At 35.2% G+C, this 22,658-nt stretch overlaps 1 protein-coding gene across 4 annotated transcripts in view; it reads left to right on the top strand.

Moving 5' to 3' along the window:
* LOC140793804 (uncharacterized) overlaps positions 1-21,556 on the top strand; it is a 30,740-nt gene extending 9,184 nt beyond the window's left edge. The window contains exons 5-19 of one of the 4 annotated variants that reach the window (XR_012110013.1): positions 1,108-1,245; positions 1,339-1,528; positions 3,361-3,506; positions 3,766-3,945; positions 4,124-4,234; positions 5,428-5,547; positions 5,629-5,776; positions 12,237-12,400; positions 12,542-12,628; positions 15,354-15,682; positions 18,340-18,421; positions 18,605-18,744; positions 19,929-20,199; positions 20,842-21,312; positions 21,392-21,556. Coding sequence is in view for 1 of the 4 variants with exons in the window: in XM_073145511.1 (XP_073001612.1) it covers positions 1,108-1,245; positions 1,339-1,528; positions 3,361-3,506; positions 3,766-3,945; positions 4,124-4,234; positions 5,428-5,547; positions 5,629-5,776; positions 12,237-12,400; positions 12,542-12,628; positions 15,354-15,682; positions 18,340-18,421; positions 18,605-18,744; positions 19,929-20,199; positions 20,842-21,177 (2,442 nt within the window). In the remaining 3 variants the exon portion in view is untranslated. Of the gene's footprint in view, positions 1-1,107; positions 1,246-1,338; positions 1,529-3,360; positions 3,507-3,765; positions 3,946-4,123; positions 4,235-5,427; positions 5,548-5,628; positions 5,777-12,236; positions 12,401-12,541; positions 12,629-15,353; positions 15,683-18,339; positions 18,422-18,604; positions 18,745-19,914; positions 20,200-20,841 lie in introns of all 4 variants that reach the window. The other 3 variants (XR_012110015.1, XR_012110014.1, XM_073145511.1) reach the window with 3 other exon arrangements.
* Positions 21,557-22,658: the final 1,102 nt, after the last annotated feature.

The raw sequence follows: 22,658 nt of genomic DNA, 5'->3' as shown, positions 1-22,658 counted from the left end.
AAATGTAGAAAAATCCTGAAAGTCTAGAAGAAAATAACAAAGATACGAAGATTTATATAATTAACTGAGATAAAAGCAACATAACACAAAGAATGAAAATACTAAAAACAATATTGAATTCCGAATGGATTTAGTACATAGCTTATCACCATCTTCAGCTCTACAATAGAGGTGGCAAGAATCCCCCTGCCAATGAGGCAAATAACCATCTTTGCAACAGGGGTGAGTGTAGTGGAGTGTTAAAAAGAAAAGGTAAAGCGGAGTAAAATAAACAAAGAAAATAATTAGCAACAAAAAGGAAAGTGTGAGAGAAAGGAAAAGGGAAGGAAACATAAAGCATAGCGCATGAGACATTAAGACATCAATAGTTGATGCCGTGAATTTATATCAGATCCAACTTATGCAATCCACATCTAGTTTGCATAAAAGAGAAATATTTTTTTTATGGCTTTTATGACCGATACATCATACATATTAGCTGATGCAGCCAATGTTGGGTGGTATAATCGATATTGAACAAATATGGTTGACATTGGGCCGAAAGCCTGAAACCAAGGGAAACTTGGTTTTGCCCTCAGTTTTGGATTGGTAATGGCTGATACCAATGTGTATCGGTATTGTACAATACTTAGGGTCATGAATTTTTGCCAATATGGTGATTCTGTTGTATCTTCGTTTGAGCTACTCCAAAGATGGTGATAATAATGAATTAGTCCTTGCATTTTTGTAGCCATAGAGGAATATTGAAAATCTAAATCAATAACTCCCTCTATGAAAGCAATACTCTAACCACTGAGTTAAGTAGGTAACTTACACATTCATCTTCAATTTTTGAAATCTGAAATCAATAACATCTGAAACATGGTTGAGCAATGACCACATCCTGCCCTAATTTCTTTTCACATTTACTCTGTTATGATATGGGTAATTTTCATTAAAAATGATCTTTTCATTAATGGCCATTTAGCTTTCTTTATCTTATTAAGATCAATAGGAACGATGTACTACAAAAAACACTTGAATCATTCAAGTATATAAATGGGACTAGATGACTTAAAGAATGCTGCATGATGCGAAAGCATGGCCTTAAATTGTTCTTGTTTCCAGGTCCGATCCAAGTTGGCTTCTTTAGATGGAATTGTTCCCTCTACTCATGGTTTTATGGTAGGCAGTTCAGGCATGAAGAATGTTTGGCTATCAATGGAACACCAATCTATTCTTTGGTGTAATCAACTAGTTGTACAGGTAAGCAATACTAGATGTTGCTGTGAAGATTTCTTTTATGCCATTTTTGCTATGATTTTGTTCATTTTAGTTTGACTTGATTTCTTTTCTTAGATCTCGCACACTCTCTTAAGCATAATAGATCCCGAAACTGGGAAACCATTTTCAAACACAGAGAATAGGCTTTTTGTGTTTTCAAAAATGCTTCGAAGTGGAATACCTCAGGCCCTAAATTGGATGAGAGATGTGCAACCATCTCAGGACTCAACAAAGTTTAATACAAAGGATGGAAGGGATGCCATTGGTACAGTTCACATTATCTATTTAAGACCTTTATTTTAATGTTGCATATGCAAAATGGTTTGTTCTAAAATATCCTACTTAACCAATCCCATACTGTTTCAAACTTGAGCTTTCAATATTTCTAGATCTATATTACAATTTTACAGGCAATTTGCAATGCTAATCAGGTCATTCATGTACTTATATTATGTCAGTATAGATGGGTAAAACAAAAGCACGATATCTGCTTTGTCATGCAGACAAACATATGCTATGTGTTGGAAGATCAACCTGCAAGAGGAGTGTAGAGAAATTATCAAAAGAAATGCAACAATTATGAATATCAGAGAGTACCATTGGTTTACCTTGACAAAGTGTCACAGCCTCCTTTCCTCTGTAAATTTTCATTGTTTCTTTTAATTGAAAATTTTCCACATCACAGCTAGGTCCCTAGTCAAGTATGCTGTACTTTGTGTAATCTCACTGTGCCTTTCTTAGTGATCTGGATTTGAGATCAAATTATATGCTTGATGGTGAAGATAGAAGATTATAAATCTGTAGAGAAGACCCGTTTTTAGAGATGGTCTCCTTCTGAATTAGCATTCCATTGAATGGCTGATCATGGCCTATGAGTACTTCCAAAGGTTACAATATTTTGAACAAGGTGACTGCTAATATTTGGAAGCATGTAGCTTTGGAGTCATTAAATGGATTAGAGGTGATGCTGTACCCTTCCAGTTTGGCTTTGGAGTTATTTTTCTGACTCTGAGTAGGATTTAGTTTTCAAGTCTGAATTGGATTTGTATTTTTAGAGTTTTCTTTCTTAAAATAGGATTTTTATTTTTTCAAAGTTTGTTTTGGATTGATAACATGACGGAAAGAGCTTATAAATATATACTAAAGTCTTGTGTTATGAGCAGTGCTATCCTTATTCGATAAAGTTCTTCCTTTCCCAAATCGTTAGGGATTTTAGGTGAGATGCCTTGACTTAGAGCGATTCTAAGTGTTGGGTTTTGGTGAGATACCAAATCCTTATATTGGGCAAGACCATCCATCTATCTTATCTTGTTCTAGAAAAGAATCATGCGGCGATCCCCTACAATTTTCGACAAGGGGGAGATATCTTTTATATTTTGTTAGTAATTACCTTTCTTGACATGTTAACACTAATATATATTCCTCATCAACCCTTGTATGTTCTTTCTGGCTGTCCATTGTTTTTCAAAGATTTCAGTAATATTTATTTCTGGGTCAGCTCTTTCCTGCACAATCCCTGATGCCTTAATTCCTGTAACCATGCAAAATATACAATTTATATAGAAGGATGTTGTGAAGGGCTTTGGAAGGAAGCTTTTATGCTGACAAAAGTTTGGGTGATGAAAATGCATCTCCTTCTTTCTTAATGAAGTATTTTTCTCATAACTCTTTGGAAAATTTCATCCTAATTCCAAATTCAAACCATTGACTGCCGGTAGATGTTGCAAAAACTCGAATCTTGTTCTGAAGTTGCCAAGTAGTCAAACACTAATTCACAATAATTTTAACGTAAAGCTGTGTTATTCATGTTCTAAATTTCAAAAGTTTAGCCAAGAATTCCTTGACCCTTATTATGTCAGATAAGGTTAATCCAGGTCCGTTACTTAAATACTGCCTGATAACGAACAACCAATTTTGGAAGTTGGAATTGTATGACTGCTGATAGTAGTCATGTGCTTCTGTTCATGTTCACTCTTTAGTTGGCGAGAGACAATTGTGTCTAAACTTTTATCTTAATGTCTTACTATGTACTTGTGAATTCTTTTGGGGACTTTGGACTTCGCTATGAAAAGTGATAAACTTAAACCTTTCTTGCAGAATCCCCCCAAAAGAGTTCTTTTTCTTGTCCAACATCTATTCACTGGAATGATGATGGCCTTGAGAGAGATCTCTATATTCAATCAAGTAGCGTTACTGTTCTAGCGATGGATGGCAGAAGGCGGTGGTTGGATATAAAAAAGCTGGTAAGCTCATGTGAAGTACTTGTTGAAGGAGTGGTTGATATTTGGAACCCTTTGCTTACTGATTTTTCCCTCTCTATCTGTCCTTTTATCATCTCACTGCTCTCTGTATGTGTTCATGATATTAATCACCGGTCTTTTTTTGGTTATTGTGTCTGGTGGGCATGTAAATTTCTTAGGCTTGAATATCATTAATAGATTTAGGCATTTAGCTGGTACAATTTTGCTACTTAGAACGTTACTCGTTTATTTTTGAAACCAGGGTTCCAATGGCAGAGGACACTTTGTCTTTGTCACAAATCTTTCTCCATGTTCTGGGGTTAGAATTCATCTGTGGCCTGACAGGCTTAATTCATCATTAAATGGAGCACCCACCAGCAAAAGAATTGTTGAGGTAACATCAAAAATGGTTCAGATTCCAGCAAGACCTGCACCAAGGCAGGTATATTTCTGTTTCCATGTCCCTTTTCTTATACTACATTTGCTGAATCTCTCATTTACACATGCATGTACACACACTAATCTAAAGCTCAGGGTGTTGACTAAGCCTATCTACTGCAAGTTAATTGCCAGTTTATAATTCAGAGGTTGGATCAATACCTAGCATCTGTTCTCTACAGGGTGAACCAGGAAGCCAAACAGAACAAGCACCCCCATCAGCATTTCTTCAATTGAGTCCAAAGGAAATGAATGGTTTTCGCTTCTTGACTATATCAGTTGCACCTCGCCAGGTACTGACTTTTTTTATGCTCATTTTGGTTTGTCATGTTGTCCTATTCCAGGATAGCTGTAGTGTGCCTAGTGTTGGCATGCATAGCTCAGCTAATGACACTGTCTACTTCTCTTTGTTTACACTATAACATTTTACAGTAGGATATTATGTAACATTATACTATTTCATGTATTTTATTTCTTATATGAGTTACCAAAGTAAATTGTTTTTGCAAACTTGCAATTTTTTTTTTCTCTCCCAAATCCACTTTTTTGAAATTTAAGCAAACTAGGAACAAAATTTGAACTCATAGTTGGGGAAGTTTGTTGAAATGAACCATTGATGGTAGATTGATACTGTCTTCTCTTCAGGTGGCCACAAGATACTATCTTTACAATTTTTTTTCCTAATTTTCTCATTTTATCCTTTCAAGTTTAACATATTTTGGGTATCAAAATTTCCACAAGTTTATGAAAGTGGATCTAGAGCTAGAAAATTTCATTGGAGATGAACCCATAAAGTGTAGGTCTAATGATCTCTTCTTTCGTTGGTCACCAGTTTCTATGAATTCTTGCTAAACTTGTTGACCTTTTCAATTTTGGGCTGATTGGCGTCACTTTTCCCTATTTTGACCATAGATTTAGCAAATTGTCGCACCTAAGTAACCAATCTACAAGTTATAAAATTTTCTCACTGGAAACCATCAAAAGTTGTAATCCTACTCTTAAGTATATATTCCTCTGCGGAATGAGGATATCTTAGGTATATGTCAACATGACAATCCCACTCTTAAGTATATATTTCTCTACTATGTATTCACTGCAATAATTTTGAGTCACAGTTCTGTATATATAGAGTTATTTGTAATTTTCCTTCTTTGTTTTTTCTAACAAAATATTTTTTAGCCACTATGACATCACTGCTGGACTGACATCTTTGAGATGTTTGGTTGCTTTTCCTTATATAGTTATATCCCATTTGCAATTTCGTAATTTCAAAATTTCCTTTTTAAAGATGTTATAGTGTCTGTCTTTGCAGAATGGGTACCTAGCATGTGACTCGTACAATGTATAATCATACTGTCAGAATTGTTTTTGCACATGTTTGAAATAGTTTTTTATGACAATTTTCATCAGTATGCAACTCTAATTCTGTACCGGATTTAATTTGTGTTATTGAAGTTGATGCATGTCCTGAACTACTAGTCTCCAGACTGTTTCAGGTAGGCCTCCCCCAACGGCTTCTATGGCAGTTGGACAATTCTTCAATCCACAGGAAGGGGAGAAAGAATTTTCTCCTGGGATGCTTCTCCGTTCTAGCTATGTTGGAGAGGTTAGAAGTTAGCTCATACATTACATGATTTTCCTCACATTAATGGTACATAGTTAAGAACCATTTATTCATTTCTCACAGGAAATGTTTCTGAAGGAGGATCACCCAATTGCTTTGAGCCTATCATTCTCTATAAGCCTGGGTCTCTTGCCCATTAGTTTGTCACTACGAACAGCTGGTTGTGGAATTAAAAGTTCGTCGACCAAACCAGGAGAAGAAGAGCATAATAGTAAATTTTCTATCTCCTTTTCTTTTTCTTCCTAGTAGATATTCCTTTTCTTTAATTTTTTTAGTATTGTCACGACCCGAAATAGGAATCATGACCGGTAATGCATCTCATTATACTTGAGATACACGAAGCCTTATAAATATTTTCTATGTGTACGATGACAAAATAAATAAATAAATAAAATGACAATCTGCTTTATTAAATTTAAAACTAATTGCAATAAACATAAAACAATGTTACTGTTTTATTGTCTCTAAACTAAATAAATAAAACTTCTATTCTATAGCATAATATCTAACAGAGCGGAAAAGTAATAGGTGAATCTTAAGTGGTGGTGGAGTCCGGGTACATCTCGCTCAGTCGCCTCGCTGACTATTACCTGAAATAGATAAACAAATACGAAAAAATAGAATCCATGAGCCAACAACTATAGCTCAGTGAGTGGAATCCACTCGAAAATCAAATAAATTTTAATTTCATATTAATGCTGAATAAATTAAACTAAGAGCAACAATATCTATAACAGTATACAATAGGCATGCTCTTTAAATAATAACAAAGATAACAATAGAGAGAGTCACAACTTGTAACCTTGCACGTTTTCAACATATTAATATCTTTTCAATATTTATACTGTCATATGTCTCAATGGGTCTAAACCCTGTGGATCCACATCAACTAGAAGTTACCTCGAGATGATGCTCGGGACTTTTTTTCATAGCTGATCCGGTTAGGGTCATCAGATGGTATCACTCTGTGATTAACACACTCTGTCTTTTTCTCTAACCGTCGAGAGAAGTTAGAGTCACTTAGGAAATTTTCTCATTCATCCTATGACTGTTCCCTAATCTCGCCAGAGTCACCTAAGAAAGTCACCGCAGTGATCTAATTTAGGACTTTCTCCTGGGCTTCCAGATAGACTTGAGTTAGCACGGAAAATCACAAACGATTTATACCGGGACTGTTCTCTAAGTCGTACCAATACTAATCTCATTTTTCTTTTCACAAATTTCAATATTTGCACGAAATATGATGATGCATTGAATATAATAATTAAATGCACATAGAAAATATAACAATTAAATTTTCGCACATACAGATGAAAGAAATAGATTTGCACACAGAAATTACAACAATTAAATTTTTACACATAAGGGTGAAATAAATAATTTGCACACAGAAAATTTATATGGTCTGACAAAGATACGAAATATAATAAAATAAATATGTGAGTGAACCCACTCACCTGAGTCTAGGCAAAACAACCGAAATCTCAAATCTTTAGCTTACGTACTAAAATCACCACTTTTAATAATAAATAATAATCAAACTTTTAATTTGAATAATATCAATATTTTTAAAATTTAAAAACTAAAAAGAACTAAAATGGGTTTAATTATCCATTAGGTTGGGCTGGGCTAATGTTGGCCTGGCCTAAATAAAAAAAGAACTAATCGGGCTGGGCCAAGGCCCAGCCAGATAGGAAATGGATTGGGCTGCGGTTTAGCCCGCAGCTTTGGCCCAGCCAGATAGGAAATGGATTGGGCTGCGGGCTAAACCGCAGCCCATCCAATTTAATTGGTTTGGGTCGGGTTTGTGGATTCGAAATCCAAACCCGAACCCGAACCCGCATTCAAAAGAAAAAGGGGTGGCTCGGGTTAAACCCGAGCCAACCAACCCCTTTTTCTTTCTTTTTTCCCGTCTTGCGTCCGACGCGAGGGAGGGAAGGATCGAGAGAGAGAGAGTGGCCGTCGGTGACTTTGCCGGCGGCGGGTCACGACCGGCTCCCTCCCTCTTTCTGTGTTGTCCTTACGAGGTGGAGGACATACCACCGACGGCCGACGCCGAGGCCGACGTCGATTGGAGCCACGAGGGCTCTTCTAGAAGGCATCTATGGCGCAAGGCTAACGACTTGGAGCTCTCGAGCACGAGCAGTAGCAGCCCGAAGCCGCCGACCGATGAGAGTTGCCGGCGAAGCCGAAATCCCCAATTTAGGTATTTTCGATTTACCTTTTAAAATTTAAATTAAAATAGAGGGATGAGAGAGGGCTCATCGGGGAGGAGTGTGGTGGTCCCAAATTCCTCCGGCGATGCTCCGGCGATCCGATTCCATAGTGACGACTCCGAAGGTGAGAAAAGAAAGAAAACGAAGGAGGAGAAGAAGACTGGGGGGTTTTGAGGAGAGAGAGAGGATTAGAGTTTAATTTATAGATTAGAAGAGGATCAAATCTAATCCGATTCGAATTAGATGAAATCCCCCTTTTTCTATGCCTCGTCATGTGTCGGAGAGTGATAGGGGAGGGGCTGGCACGTGCGAGCACATGCACCCTCCTCTCTCAACCCCTAAATTCTTTTTCTGGTTCTTACATACTCTGTCTTAAGATTCTTCTCTAATCTCTTCTACTTTCTCTTTAAACCTCTCTCCTACTTGAAAGAGAATCTTTGGGTGCCCGGACGTGAAGAGGAAGACTTGGTTTCAAAGTAAAAAAGCACTACTATTCTATTTATTGGTAAATCTAAACTCTAAAGTCTTTCTTTACACCATGTTTTAGGCCTTTCTACTATCAACGTACCTATTTGAGAGTTGAGGAAGCTACTGTCTTATCTGAGTGGTTTTCTCTCCTTCCATCTAGTAGTGATCTTTTTAATCAATTAACTTATCAGTTATTGCTTACTATATTTTACTTTAGTTACTTGTTTGGGTCGATTGTTCTCCAAAACATTGCATTCATACTAGATTTGCATCACCTCTGCTGGCCCTATGCAAGAGGAGAGAAAAAGAGGAGACTACTTCCACCACCGATGACCTCTCCTCAAGCCATTGCTCTCTCCTCATCGCCGTGTCATTCGCTACTTTAAGTTAGTTTTTCTTTGTGGTTCCTTTTATTTTCATCCCCACTATGCCTATCGTCTTCTCCATTTTTCCATCTCTTGCTAGGGCACAACTAATGATGTGGAAAGAGCAAAGATGATGAGGAGAGAGGAGCAACGACGATGAGGAGAGAGAATGAATGGCAACATTAATTGCTCTAGGACCACTACACAGTGATGGATCGTTGCTAGGAGGGGTGTCGAGTAGCACCCCTTGTGCCATGTGTTTGGCTAAGCATCGACACGGCATGTGTCGACTCACACAATAATCCCTAGTAGATGTACTTTGGAAAGAACTAAACTGAAATAACAGAATATTCCCCTTTCAATGCCCTTGATGAATGGGCAAAATAAATCAACTAGGCATATTCTAAGATCCATTCTTAGTCTCAGTTGTTATTGGCATGCCAAAGAAATAAAGATCAGAAATCCTTCCAAGCAATTTTTTTTATTGTTAACATCCATATGCGAAAAATAAAGGATTTGGTGGAGCTGTGCTACTATCTATTCTGGTGCTTTATGCATGGGCTTAGAACTCCCATTCTCAGATGGATCAAATGGCATTACAAAGATGTCAAATTAAAGATGACATTTTTTTTATAGCTCTTGCAAATTAATGAAATGAAGTATGGAAATAATAAATATCAGAGGAGATAGAAGGGCATGCAACTTCTTTACCTTATATTGTATTGTTATTGTGACATTTAAGAATCTAAGATACTATGCCAACTGGAAGGTTATGCTGAGGTATATCTACATTGTGTTGGTTGGGGGACTAGTGCATGGGATAATATTTGGGTGTCTCACTGGAATTAATATTAAGGAATACCGATTAATGTTAAGGATAACCAATTATGTGTGATTTATAAATAATTAGAACTGTCCTTTTAATTAGAAACACCTGGGAAATATTAATCTATGGTCCAATCACTTCTATGCAATTTAATGAACTTAATAGTACTATAATTTACAATAACTTGTGGTGGCAGTTTCAAGCATGGTTACTTCTATGAGAAGGTGTGCAGTAGAATATTAGGAAAAACGAAAAATAGAAGAAATATTTAGTGATGGGAAGCCCTAGAAAACTCCACCCTGTTTAGAAAAGAGATTCCTCATAGAGAGGTAATTAGTAGAATAATGATATTAACGAGAGATTATGTTAGAAAGAGGGTAATAGAAGATATAAGAGAAGACAGGAGAAAGAAAAGTGCAGCCAAACCTGGGGTTTTAAACTTAATTTCTCAAAATTTATGTGTCTACTGATTTATATACCTGAAATAGATTAGGGAACGTGCTCCATAATTTTTTTTTTCTCTCTGGTTCTGACTACATCTATATTTTTGCTCCAAATATGGAGTCAGATATAGATATTAGATGAATAACAAAATTTAAAACGATATCCTAAGTAAATGGATATGGGTAATTTTTATATTCAGATTGAATCTTAAATAGAGATGAATATGAATCAAACCATAACCATATAGAAATACGAAAGATATTTTTTCAATAGTCTAAGGAATTAAACAAATTTGTTCATCTATGTAATGTTATCAATCAGTAAATATTGCTATGTATTAAGTAAAATATGCCAAACCAAACATCTCTTTTAGAAGCTCACAAAATATTTCACCAGAAGCCAACAAATTACTATAAAATTTAGCATTATGGATCTGGTAATGAAACATACACAAAATCACATAATCTAGCATTAAGGAACTGATAATAAAAACCCAATGCTCAAAACAAAAATATGGAGATTACTGAAAAAAATTCATTAGTAGAACAGCAACAAAGCTCAAGCAATACTTCTTCCACAAATTAAAAAAGAGCTCAATCAATACAAGTATATAATTGCCATTAATTTCAAGCTCAAGCAATCTTCTCAGCAGAACTATTGACCAATTCTAAAGATGACATGGAATTCAAATTGAATCATTGGCAAGAAAATCATCATGTTGCTTATGAGATTGAACTCAAAATTATTGACCAATTCTAAAGATAATGATTAATTAGGTTTAGTCCAGAGTATAATTAGGATTTAGGAATAATGTTCTAGATACAAGCAAGTGCCAAATTTGAAACTATGTTGTCCAGCAGAGGCACTAACTAGCGGGTGAAGAGGGAGGTTCACAGAAGAGGGTAGCTGATAGGTGAAAAGGAAGAGGTCGAAGGCGGCGTCCGGAGGGTGAACCTGAAGAGGTTGGATGATCAGAGAGAGTGCGGGAGTGGGAGAGTGAGGTCGGAGAGAATAAATGGATAGGGAGAATGAATGGATAGGGTTTCATGGCAGCGATAAGATGAAGCATCGAGACTTTCGAGAGAGATGACATAGGAGTGAGAGAGTGAGGGAGCAACTCTGAGGGTTATGTATCGGTTAACGGGTCGAGTTACTTGGGTAGGGTTTATTATTTACTATGCTAGTAAACAGATTTTTGCTATTGTATCTGAAAAAATCTACCCAACCTGGATCTATATTTGTATTTGAGGTTTATGCAAAAACTCTATCCGTATTTGTATTTGGGTCGGGTAGGGATTTTTCACCCATATTTTGTCCAGGACGGTTCAAAGTTAATCCAATCCTTTTTCACCATAGTTGTGCTATAATGAACCTCCATCACGGCATGCACTTCACTCATTGCTATTTTGCATTGTTTTAAAAGAGGAAATTTTTTACATAACACCCTACATTTTAGTGATTTGTAACTAACACCTCGTCTTTGAGTTGTTTGTAATTTGACCCGTTTTTGTGTATGATTTTTATATGATACCCAAGTGTTACTTTAATTATCTACTCTTAAACCTAGACTATGATTTATTTAAGATAAAATATATTTTTTCTCCCTATGCTTATGTCTAAAATTATTTTGTCCTTTTGTACTTTAAAAAGTCTCAAACTAGTACTTGTACTTATGATTAAAATAAGATCGTTAGTTTTTCTATCAAATTTAACTAAGCACCTCACACTAACCAAATTTATTAAAAATACCCTTACGGAAAAGGTTTTAAAGAAGTTTGGATTTTTGATGATACTTTAGAGTTTAGGCAAAGGGTTTTAGAAGTTAAGGGGAAAGAAAAGGGTAGACAAGGTATTTGGGGTATTTGTAAAGGTTAATTTAGTTTCTCTGATAAAATATTCCTATTTAGATATCATCTAGTTAGAGTTTGGTTAGTTTAAGTTAACCCAATGTGTGATTTGGAAATTTTTGGCAAAAGGGAGGAGTCAAATTACAAATATGAAATAATGCAAAGACAGGGTGTAATCACTAAAAAATAATGTGTTATTTAAAAGTTTCTTGTAATAATATGACTTTCCTATTTTTGAAAGGATAGACATGACTCATGAAAGTGAGAAAAACTCATTTGCACATCTATTTTGATGATTAGAACATCATGCAAAGTGACTTTGAAATATTTGACAACTAGAATGTGGATATGTGAAAGAGTTCCCTCCAAAATACCCTTTTGCTTTTCTTGGATGTCTTCTTTAAAAGATTCTCTTCTTTAGTATTCTCTCATGGTAATTATCCAAATTATTGCTATTGGTACTGTCATGCAAATTAGTCATAATATTTCATTGTTAGCGCTGCAGGCCTTTGCAAACTGCGATGTTTCCCACCTGTTGCCTTTGCTTGGGATTCTATATCTGGCCTACACATTATTCCTAATATCTATTCTGAGACTGTAACTGTTGATTCATCACCTGCAATGTTGGATTCGAGCCAAGCTCCTGAAACAACTTTTGTGCTGTTATTGGTAAATATCTCTTTCTATGCATATTTACTTGGTACTCATGCTTGTAGGATTTTCTTATGGTCTTTCTTCTTACATTCAAGTTTTATATTGTGTAATAAATGCTCTGGTTTTCTGTAAATCACCTTTAATACTTTCCTGCAGGTGGATCCACACTGCTCATACAAACTTGGAGTTTCTGCTTCTATTACTGCTGCAGCAGGCAGATTCCTTCTTTTGTATTCATCACAGGTGATCTTATCATAATTCCCTGCCTGCCTTCGTATTATAGTGATGCTATGTAAGCCAATTATCACTTCACTAGTTTTAGTTGTGCATAGTGAAAAATATTTTCTTCTTCAGCAGAGGTTACAAAAACACTGCTAATCCTACATCTTGATCTCCACGAAAATACTATGCCAAGCAGTTCAAAACTTCAGACAACTTATTTCAATGTCTTTCTTTCTTCTTAAAATGTTTTTCTTAGTTTCTGTGATTGCTATCTCATCATACTAGTAGTTTCTTGTTATCTAAGATTTCTTTCATTCTGATAAAATCTTCATTATTATATTTCCACCATATGGCAGCTTCGCTTTTTGATATTGATAATTATTTACTGGGTGTGCACAAACTGAATCTTGTAATTTATTGCTGGAAAGAACATCTATGTGGTATGTAATGTTGTACCTAGAAGCCTGAAAATGTATTTCTAAGTTGTTGAGCTAGTCCAAATGAGCCTTCTTGTAATAAACTTGTTTTGACTGCTCAGGAGCACAAGAATTCTAAATGATCAAGCAAGGATGCCATCCTGTAATTATAATATGTAAATATATGTTCCTAAATTCTACTAAACTCATTCTACGTTATCAGCCTAGCATGAAACTGTCTCATGAATATTCATATCTCTGTTCATGTTTCTTTACAATTCCATTCAGCTATCATTAGATAGCAGGCCAGAAGCCATATGTAGCAGTTAGCATGTAGACTTAGCATTATAGAGAACTTAAAAGAATATATTATAAAGTTGGGAAAATTTTACTTCGCTTCCTCCTTTTTGTATTATTTCCCTTTTGACCCATTTTTTCACCTGTTTTTTTACATTTACTATCTATTAAACCCACTGCCATTAATCTCTGTCAGAGAGACTTACCCGCCTTATAAGCCAAATTAACCTGGTATACTCAAATTACTAGTATACTCTTAGATATCTATGCCTGTTAGTAAAACCTAACCCATTACTAAATTAAAGAAATCCTCCCAAACCTTTTCCCCACTGTGCTCCACCTATTCACTAATGAAAATTTTCCCAAACCTTTCCTTCCCAACCTTGCTCCACACTAATCATGCTCCTCTCATTCACTAGAAAAAACACTCTCAAACCTTCCTTTAAGTTATCCATCCCAATCGTGCTATTCTTCAAAGTGAAGGTTGTGTTGGGTGCTCCCCCCATCACAATCCTCTCTAAAGTTCTTTCTCAGTGGACTTTTCTTCTTCCAGTTCTGTTGAGCTGAAGTTAACCTGAGAGTTTTTTTTTCAAAGACTTATAATGAAAAGTACGGATCAATTTGGATAGATAAAAAAAAGGAGTCCAAATGGAAATAATGCAAAAAGGGGCGAAATAAAATTTTCCCTATAAAATTCTAGCCATCATAATAAAAGTAGTTATGATACAGAGTTGCAAGAATGAGATTGTATTGTTGCAGTGAATGGAATTTTGAAGATATCTTTTTCACCTTGTGCTGTATTATGTAGTTATTACTTATTACTTTCATTGGTCAATATAATCTATTTCATTAAAGTTCACCTAGACATGTTCTTCATGAAAAACATCTACATATGTGCACACACTTTTGCATGCATAGACTGTAGATATATATTATATGTGATATATGTATGTACCTAGCTAGCTACTGTTTTTATGTGTTGGCTTTTTTTTCTCAGTGAATAGTTTTCATTTTCAAAGGTAGAGTTTGAAATGACTTTTAAGAACAGAAAACTGTTGAGATGTTAGTTGTGACATCATCCATCTAGTTAGCTCTATCTCTTGGTCATTCGAATACATTAGTATGTGTTCAGCAATACAGACAGGACGATAATTAGTTAGCAGAAAAACTATTAACAAACTTTTGTTAATAAAGTGTTTGTCCATAGCTATATCAACTTGATATTTCTTTGTTTCAGCTCCAGGATTATGAAATATAATATGGCTTCTTCTCCTTATTTCTTTTTTCTTTAGGTCTTATTCAATGTCCTTTATGGATTCACATGATATCGATCAAGCTTTCTCCAATGCTAGCTATTTTATCTAATAAGCTCATATAGTTCTTATCAGTAACAGGATATGCAATAGTTGTCTTGGGTACCACAAGATTGGTTCCATTGAATACACCTATCTTCAAAAAAAATTATGAGGGATGCGTTGTCTGAAGTGGACCTTGGTCAACAGTTATGATAGTAAGGATTCAAGAAATTTGAGATGATTTGGTATAAAGTGCTATGGTGGAAAATAAATGATTATAAGTAGTTGACACCTACAAGTCAAAGGAATACCATGTGGCCATTGGTTAGTTGATGGAGGAAATAGTAGATCCCAAAAGACAAAGACAAATTGACCAGATGAGGTGAGACCATGGTAATAAGCGTGGTCTAGCACTGTCTGCCAGGAAACACATTGTTGGCATGTGAATCACCTCTGTGCCATGAAAAGTGAAAACAATAAGAGAGCCTCAAAGGAGTGAGGGAGCAAGAGAAAGTATTAGAAATTTAGCCTCACTGCTAGAGCCCAAAAGCAGTTCTACTTCTCTCCATTCATTGCCGCCACACATCTTATTCCCTAATTTTTTGTGTTCTTACGTGTCTATTATCTACTTTCCCTTCTGGCTTTCTCTGGCAGATTCTATGAATAATGATCTTCTTTTGTCATTCTTTTAACATATATTATAGTTAGAGATTGAATACCATGATTTGTTAATTGCAGATTATTGGTTTCATGATTGCTGTCATATTCTTCGGTCTAATGCGGCAAGCTTCTGCATGGGAGCTTGATTCATCTCTTCCATCTATCTTGACAGCTATAGAATCAAATTTAAGAGTTCCACGTCCTTTACTGCTCCTTGTGGTGTTACCACTTATACTTTCGCTAGCCTTTTCCTTGCTAACAACTGAGCATTTTCCTCATTTTGCAAGCTTCCTCTCGGTTTCCATCTTGTGCTATCTAATCGCAAATGGAATTATGATTATATTGGTATTGTGCTCCCAGTTTGCTCTGTATGCAGTGGCCACTTTGCATGTCTACATCAGAAGCCGGTTAGTATTTCTGATAAAATAACTGCTCTTTGTCCATTTAATTATTAAGCTCTTGAGCTCTTTAAAGTATAATTCTTTTATTAATAATGTTGTTAGGCTTAATTATTCTTTGACTATTTTAATATTGTTTTGATCTCTCACTCCTAGTATCTAGAAATGGCTTCCACAGTATTCTTAGGATCTATTTAGTATTTACAATTTTTTTCTTGTCTATGGACAGTTAAAGTACTTGCTTAGTCATTATTCTATTTGAATTCAGTTTCATCTCTCTACTATTGTTGCAAGTAGCAGATCTAATCCTTGGTATGCAATTGTGTACATCTTTTTTGTTGGTTGTTTTGTCTTTATAGCAGTTCATTTCTTCTGATCAATTGCATAAATAATTAATTAGAGCTATGTTTCGGTTTGTCCAACTGGTATCAGGAAGCATCAGGCATATAATGAGGCCATGGTTAGACCAATGACAAAGCACTGCCTAGGTATAGGTCTGAGGATTTCTGTTCCCATGCTTATGCAATAGGAGTTTTAATCGAGTTTGAGTCAGATTAACCTCTATATATATGTGGAGAGCAGTTCGTTTTTTATCATTATTTACCATTGAAGTTTACCTCCTCCAAGCCCTAATCTCCTTTATCACTCCATTTCTATCTATCTCGGCTTCAAATCTAGCCAGTGAACCCACCATAGCTGGCCAACCTCCACCCTCCTTTCTCTACCGATCCCCCCATACCCTTAGGGCCGGACTTTTCTCCCTCTTCTTACCATCTGATCCCTTGATCTATACATTCATCACGTCTTTGCCCTCACTGCCCACGTCACAGCAATCCACACCACTCACTATCACCACCTCGGTTCCAGCCTATACTCCCTTATTAATCTCAGATTAGATCCTGATTAGGTCCCATATACAGTCCGAATCTGTATATGGTCTGAATACATGCAACTTCTAATTTGCTTACTAGTTAGCTTTTGGTGTTGGAACTTTGAGGCGGTGTGGATCCTGTTGATCTTTTGCCATCTTCTTAGATATTTTCTTCTAGGAAGTCTCTTGTGGTCTGTCGTGTAGAAGTCCTTGTAATATGTTGTATAAGTGGGTGATCATTGGATAAGAATTGATCTATCCAACTGAGTTTAAAATTTGTCTGCTCTATTTCTTGCTTAGTGGATTTCTCTGTTATCTTGTGGTTTTTTTTTCCGTTGTAAGTGTTTCAACTTAATCTTTTTCTTGTTTGTTAGTGTCATTTTATGCTCTATGGTGATTTGGCAATATTGGATCACACACGAAGTATGATCGTGCTTTCGATGTACTAGTTTTAGGCTATTCATAGTGGATAGTATGAAGATTTGTGTTGGTGAATTAGCAAATTAGCCCCTCACATGATATAAAAGAAAAATCATAATACAGTGTGGCATCATGGCTTATGATGGGAAAACTTATAAACCTGTCACTGATGATAGAGGAAGCTTCTTTTTGAGGGAGTAATAAATTGGCCCTCTCAGGCTTTCAGCATCACATGGCTCCTTATCCATATATAATTGGGAATTTGAGATGGACTATAGATTGTGATGAGTCAATGATCTCATATAAGAACACAAATCTTACATGATCTACTAGTTGATAAAAAAACATGAGGTCTACTTCAATGGACCCAACACTGGAAGTATTGTATTAAATTTTGATGGGCAAAGAATTGCCCACAACTGCAATCATGAAAAATTTCTTCTTACAAATAATTGGAGATAGTGTATGTTGACTAAATTTTAGAGCCCAAATTGTTAGATCTATTTGGCATGATCAATTTAGAATGCTATGATGAATAGTGCTCTGTGGCTCAAAATGGAAGGAATTCATGATTTTAGACACTTATCGGAGGACTTCAAATATGAATGGGCAATGGTCTAGTCTATCCTTGGTAAAAGATAAACAACTGAATTTGTGAAGTCATTACTTTATGTCCTTTATGACATAAAACATCAATTTGAGAATGATGATGTAGTAATTTCAAGGACTGAAGGGTGGGAAAACTTATATGGGAGGATTACCTGGGCAGATAGGAAAGAAACGGAATATTATTTGGTTCTTAAACAAGATTTGGTAATGTAAGAAGAATGAAAATATAGAGAAATTTTGGAATTCTGTATGATCTATGAATACCAGTACTAACATTAAAAAGAAAAGGATATGTTTCATTTTATTTATACATCTCCACTTCTCTTTGGGATATGAACATGACTGCAGAATACAATTGCAGATATGAATGATTAGTAGACTTTGAACCATATTTGTTTATTATGGATAGGGAAACAAGTCAGATATTAGATTCATATTTAATTTATAAAGGCACAACAAATGTGATGACTGATGACTCAAGTTTATAGCTTAATTGGTAAATATATAAAATATGTCGACTTACATTAAAATTCTCTTCTATCCTCGTATCTCCAAAAGATGTTGTAATGTTTTGAAAAGCACTCATGGTATGTGGGCACTCATATCATACTTAACACGAACAATGTATGTCAGTTGCATATATGGGTGCATATGCCGTCAAACGATATGTATGTATGTGTGTATATATATATATATATATTTATTTATTTGTTTATTTATTGTATTCACTTTTTCTCCTTCTGGAACTAATATTATGGTTTTGCAGCTGGCATGCGTGGGAAAATAGTTCTCGTTTTGTGTTTCTTCATCAAACACTCAGTTTTTCATCATTATTCCACTCATTGAAGGTGAGCGCTGTTTATAACTTTAGATAGGTAGAAAGTTAATTGAGAATGATGCATAGTTATATGGAGAATATGACATGTCTTTGTTATTGAATGCTGGTAGTATAATGTACCTTTTACCTTTTCTAATTTTTCTGTCTACAATTCTGCTAGATGCAAATGTTAACTAATGAACTGTTGGGGCAGATTGTTCAGATTATTATGGGAAATTCAGATATTGTCATCGCATTTGTTACAATTCTGCTGGCCTGCTTTGTTCATCCAGCACTTGGTCTGGGTGTATTGCTTCTATGTCATGCCATTCATGCTCATATGGCTCTTTGCAGGTACCATTTCAGGGCCATCGTGTGCAAAATTTATCATAGTTATTATGTGCCTGATGTCATCACCATATTTCCCAAGTTTCTGCATTTTCTTTCTCTGACTTCATCTTAAGTCATTTTGGTTTTATATATTTCAGAATGCTGCATCTATAGTGCTAAATGAGAAGTCAATATAACAAAAGAAGCTTGTTCCTTCTCATCAAAGGCTGAGAGGCTGTGTTTTGACATCCATTTAAATGAATTCGAGAGAATATGCCATTGGATTATAAACTAAACACTGATTTTCATATAGTATTGATATTTGTAGATGAGTTTCTTCAAATACACAACACTGGATGGCCCTTTAGTGTCTCTTGTATCTCATGGCCAGTTTGTATTTCTTTTCATGAACAAATGAGGTTTTGGGCCTATGGGCATTGCATACCAGTATTATTAAAATGAAATATTGAATGCAGAAAGCTTTAGTTCACAATTAGCTGAAGCATGAAATGTTTCATGTGCTTCTCAGTACTAAAGGAATTACTATTAATTTGCATATATTGGGGGCTCTTGATCAAATGTGGAGGAGGGAAAATCTAAGTTTTTCTTGTAGGTGTAGTACTCTTCTTAGCTGACCCAAAGTTGTTTCAGATTAATTTGAAATCCCAATTGTTTCTTTCGTTCCATAATAGCCACTTTTTTGTTATCTTCCTTGATGCAACTTGAGGTTCTCTGTTATGTATATTAACAAAGACACACAAAAGTGCACTGTAAAGTATGCATATATTCAGGCTTAAAGCCTGTTGATACTCAATAGGATTAGACCCTCAATGCTGTCGTAAAACTCAATATAACTTAGATTTAACATTCCAAGCTGCTGGCGTACCCAATATACTCCAAGCTGCTGGCATGTCCAATACTTCAATCTTGTCAGTGCAAGTTTAAATATTAAAGCATCCATTTAAAATCAAAGCTGTTTATCAGTTCCAGTACTTTCTGACTACGAGGAAATCAAATTTCATGTAATTTGGCAGACTCTTACCTATGCATTAATCTGATACAAAATGAATAGACAAACAGTTTTAGATATGACAACACAAATTCTTGATTAGAAGTTTAAAACCTCTGTTTTTTCTCTATAATTATCTGGGTTCTTTAAATTTAATTTTTGTATATTATTCTAATTCCATATAGGGCTTTTGTAACAGTGTTTTGGCAGCTTCCTTTCGCAGTCATGCTCAAAGAAAGGAATTTCATGGATCTAGGATGGAGAGTAATCCAACATTGTTATCCAAAACTAAAGCAAATGATGGATTTGATTCATTTATGCATGTGGAGGAGAGTTATTCTAGTAGCCCAAGCTCAGCCAAAAGTTTTAGTGACAGTCAGCTAGAACTTTTTAATTACCGGCATGGTATGTTGATCTTGCATCTTCTTGCGACACTCATGTTTGTGCCATCACTTGTCGCTTGGTTACAGGTATGTAATTTTTGTTGTCGCTTGAGGAATTCATGGTGCAGTAGCATGGTCACTTTACTAGTAGTAATAGCCTCTTAGTAACTGAAAAATCAGGGCTAGTTATTGTTTTATGCTTACCTGTCATATAAATGCTCTGAGTTTTGTGGATCAAATGCATTTTATTTCCTTTTGACCTCGAAATTCTGCTGGTGATGCCAGAGAAGAATATATGGTTGTGTAAGACATCAGAAGTAACCATTTAGCTATGCAATGTATCATATGGTAATGTATCTGTAGTTCTGCTTAAAAACTCAGATAGCTACTTAGTTTTTTCAGAAAGACCTGTAATGTAAACTTCTTGTATTTTTTTGGGTATATAAGTCAGTGCTGTAATTCTTATTTCTCACGATTCCACAATTCAATGTTTAACTTCAATGAATGCATATTCCAAAAGTTACAAGGTGATGACAATTTGGGGCCAAAGTTTCTGGAAAGTGAAATGTTATTTACTGCAACCCTGTATAAGATGGTACCAATTAATAATGAACTATGAATACATATCTGAACACCAGAAAGCTCTTTAGCTGCACCATCTATCATGAAATCTCAACTTTTATGTATCCATCTCTAACTAACTGATCTATTGCCTACTTCATTTTACAGAGAATTGGGATGGGTCAGAGCTTCCCCTGGTTCATCGATTCTGCTCTTTGTGTTGGGGTCATCCTTCATGCTCTGTGTGGATCAAGACCAAATGCCAATTATATTTCTTGTACTTTACCAGGAATTGTTAGTCATGAAGTTGGTCTGAGCCTTCTATACCTTCTTGGTGGGTATTATTCTTTCCTGGATGCTGTGGCTTTGGCACCTTATAGAGCACTCTATGCCATAGGGGGGATTGGTGTCATTTGTTTTGCTTCTAGGATTATTGACAGAAGGAATAGAGAAAGAGGTGATGTTAATTCTAGAAACAACCGGAAACATTCCCATAAACACTAATTCACATTCTCAAAGGCCTTGTTACATGTCAGAGGATCTCTTGGAAGTGATTTTCTATTGTGGAGCTGCCGACGGATAAATGCTCTACTTTTTGCTTTTTGTGTGACCCAGCAGCTTGAATGTTGTCCAAATCAGGTGAATTTGGGAGCTCAATTTTGTCGATATAGATGGAACTAGAGAGAGAGAACTTCATTAATTCTTTATCCCTTTACAGTTCACAGATTGGTAAACATTTGCAGCAAATACAGAGGCAAAGTTTGTGGATGTATCATTTGCATCCTGTTGAATTCTCTCCTGTAACTTCTTAAGAGACCGCCCCTGTACGAAGATGAGTACTGCAAAATGAAATTCCTTTTTCCTTTTGTGGATTCTTTGTTTATTCTGCCTGAAGTGCATAAATTTGGTAAGTTCGTATTTTTCTCGTCCTACATAGTATCTATATTAGGGGTGTATTTAGTAACTAATTGTCACTTAATTTCTTTCTCTCTCCTTTAAACTATGGGTCACGTTATTCTCTCCCAGAGGTGACGTGCCCACCAAAAACTTAATGTGTAGTTTTGCTTTTAACATTATACATTGGTTTTTAATTAGCTTGTATTGGAAAAGTGAAGAAAACTAATATTTTCTTCAATTCTTTTTCTCTCCGTATCCTATTAGATTAAAAAAAAGAATAAATAATTTTTGCACCAAAAGGCTATTTAGTTTTCGGTTGTGTCAAAACATGTTTTCGATTTTTATTATAGATGAGGTTTTGACTTTCTGTCATTATGTTGAATGAGATAATATAAGAGAAAAATGATACATATCATCTTCTTCTGTTGCCGGTTCTTTATTCTGTTCTCATTTTTTGTTGCTTTTTTCTTTTCTTTTTTTGCTGCTGCTATTTTTTTTTCTATTTCTTAATCTTTTCTTTTTTCTATACAAGTCATTCTAATTGTTCTTAATTAATACAGGAAGAGACTAACTAGAGATAGATTAAATGAATAAAAACTCTTTAATGAATGTTTAGAAGGGAGAATTTAATCTATATTGTAAATAAATTACAATATCTATATAACAAACTATGAATTCTTTATTTTGCTACAGATAGATTTTAATTTTGAAGAAACTTTGTACAAAAGTTTTAGATAGTTTCATAATTTTTGGATGTCAATTGACTATTTTTTGTATATTTTTTTGAAACTATGTAGAACTAAACTTTCGTAGTTGAAATATGAAATTGTAATTCTGCATAGTTTTGAAAAAAATATTCAGAAGATATTCATCAAATCTCAAAATAATATAAAAATTAATTAGATAAAATCGGTCACATCATGGTCTATAATTTTAATATTTAGAGCTTTTTCAAATTAGGAATTTATCTAAAGGGTTTTTTGCACCAAAAAGGATAAGAGAAAAAGAAGAAAAAGGTATGGGTCATATAGGTAACTTGTGTACGCTCATTATGGTCATCTTGGTCATCTTATTGCTCATTGCTATCA

This window comes from Typha latifolia, chromosome 8 (assembly GCF_019914945.1).
Source record: "Typha latifolia isolate L0001 chromosome 8, TyphaL0001v2, whole genome shotgun sequence".
Taxonomy (NCBI): Eukaryota; Viridiplantae; Streptophyta; class Magnoliopsida; order Poales; family Typhaceae; genus Typha; species Typha latifolia.
The sequence above is the reverse complement of the archived record's forward strand: the minus strand, read 5'-3'. Positions and strand labels throughout refer to the sequence as shown.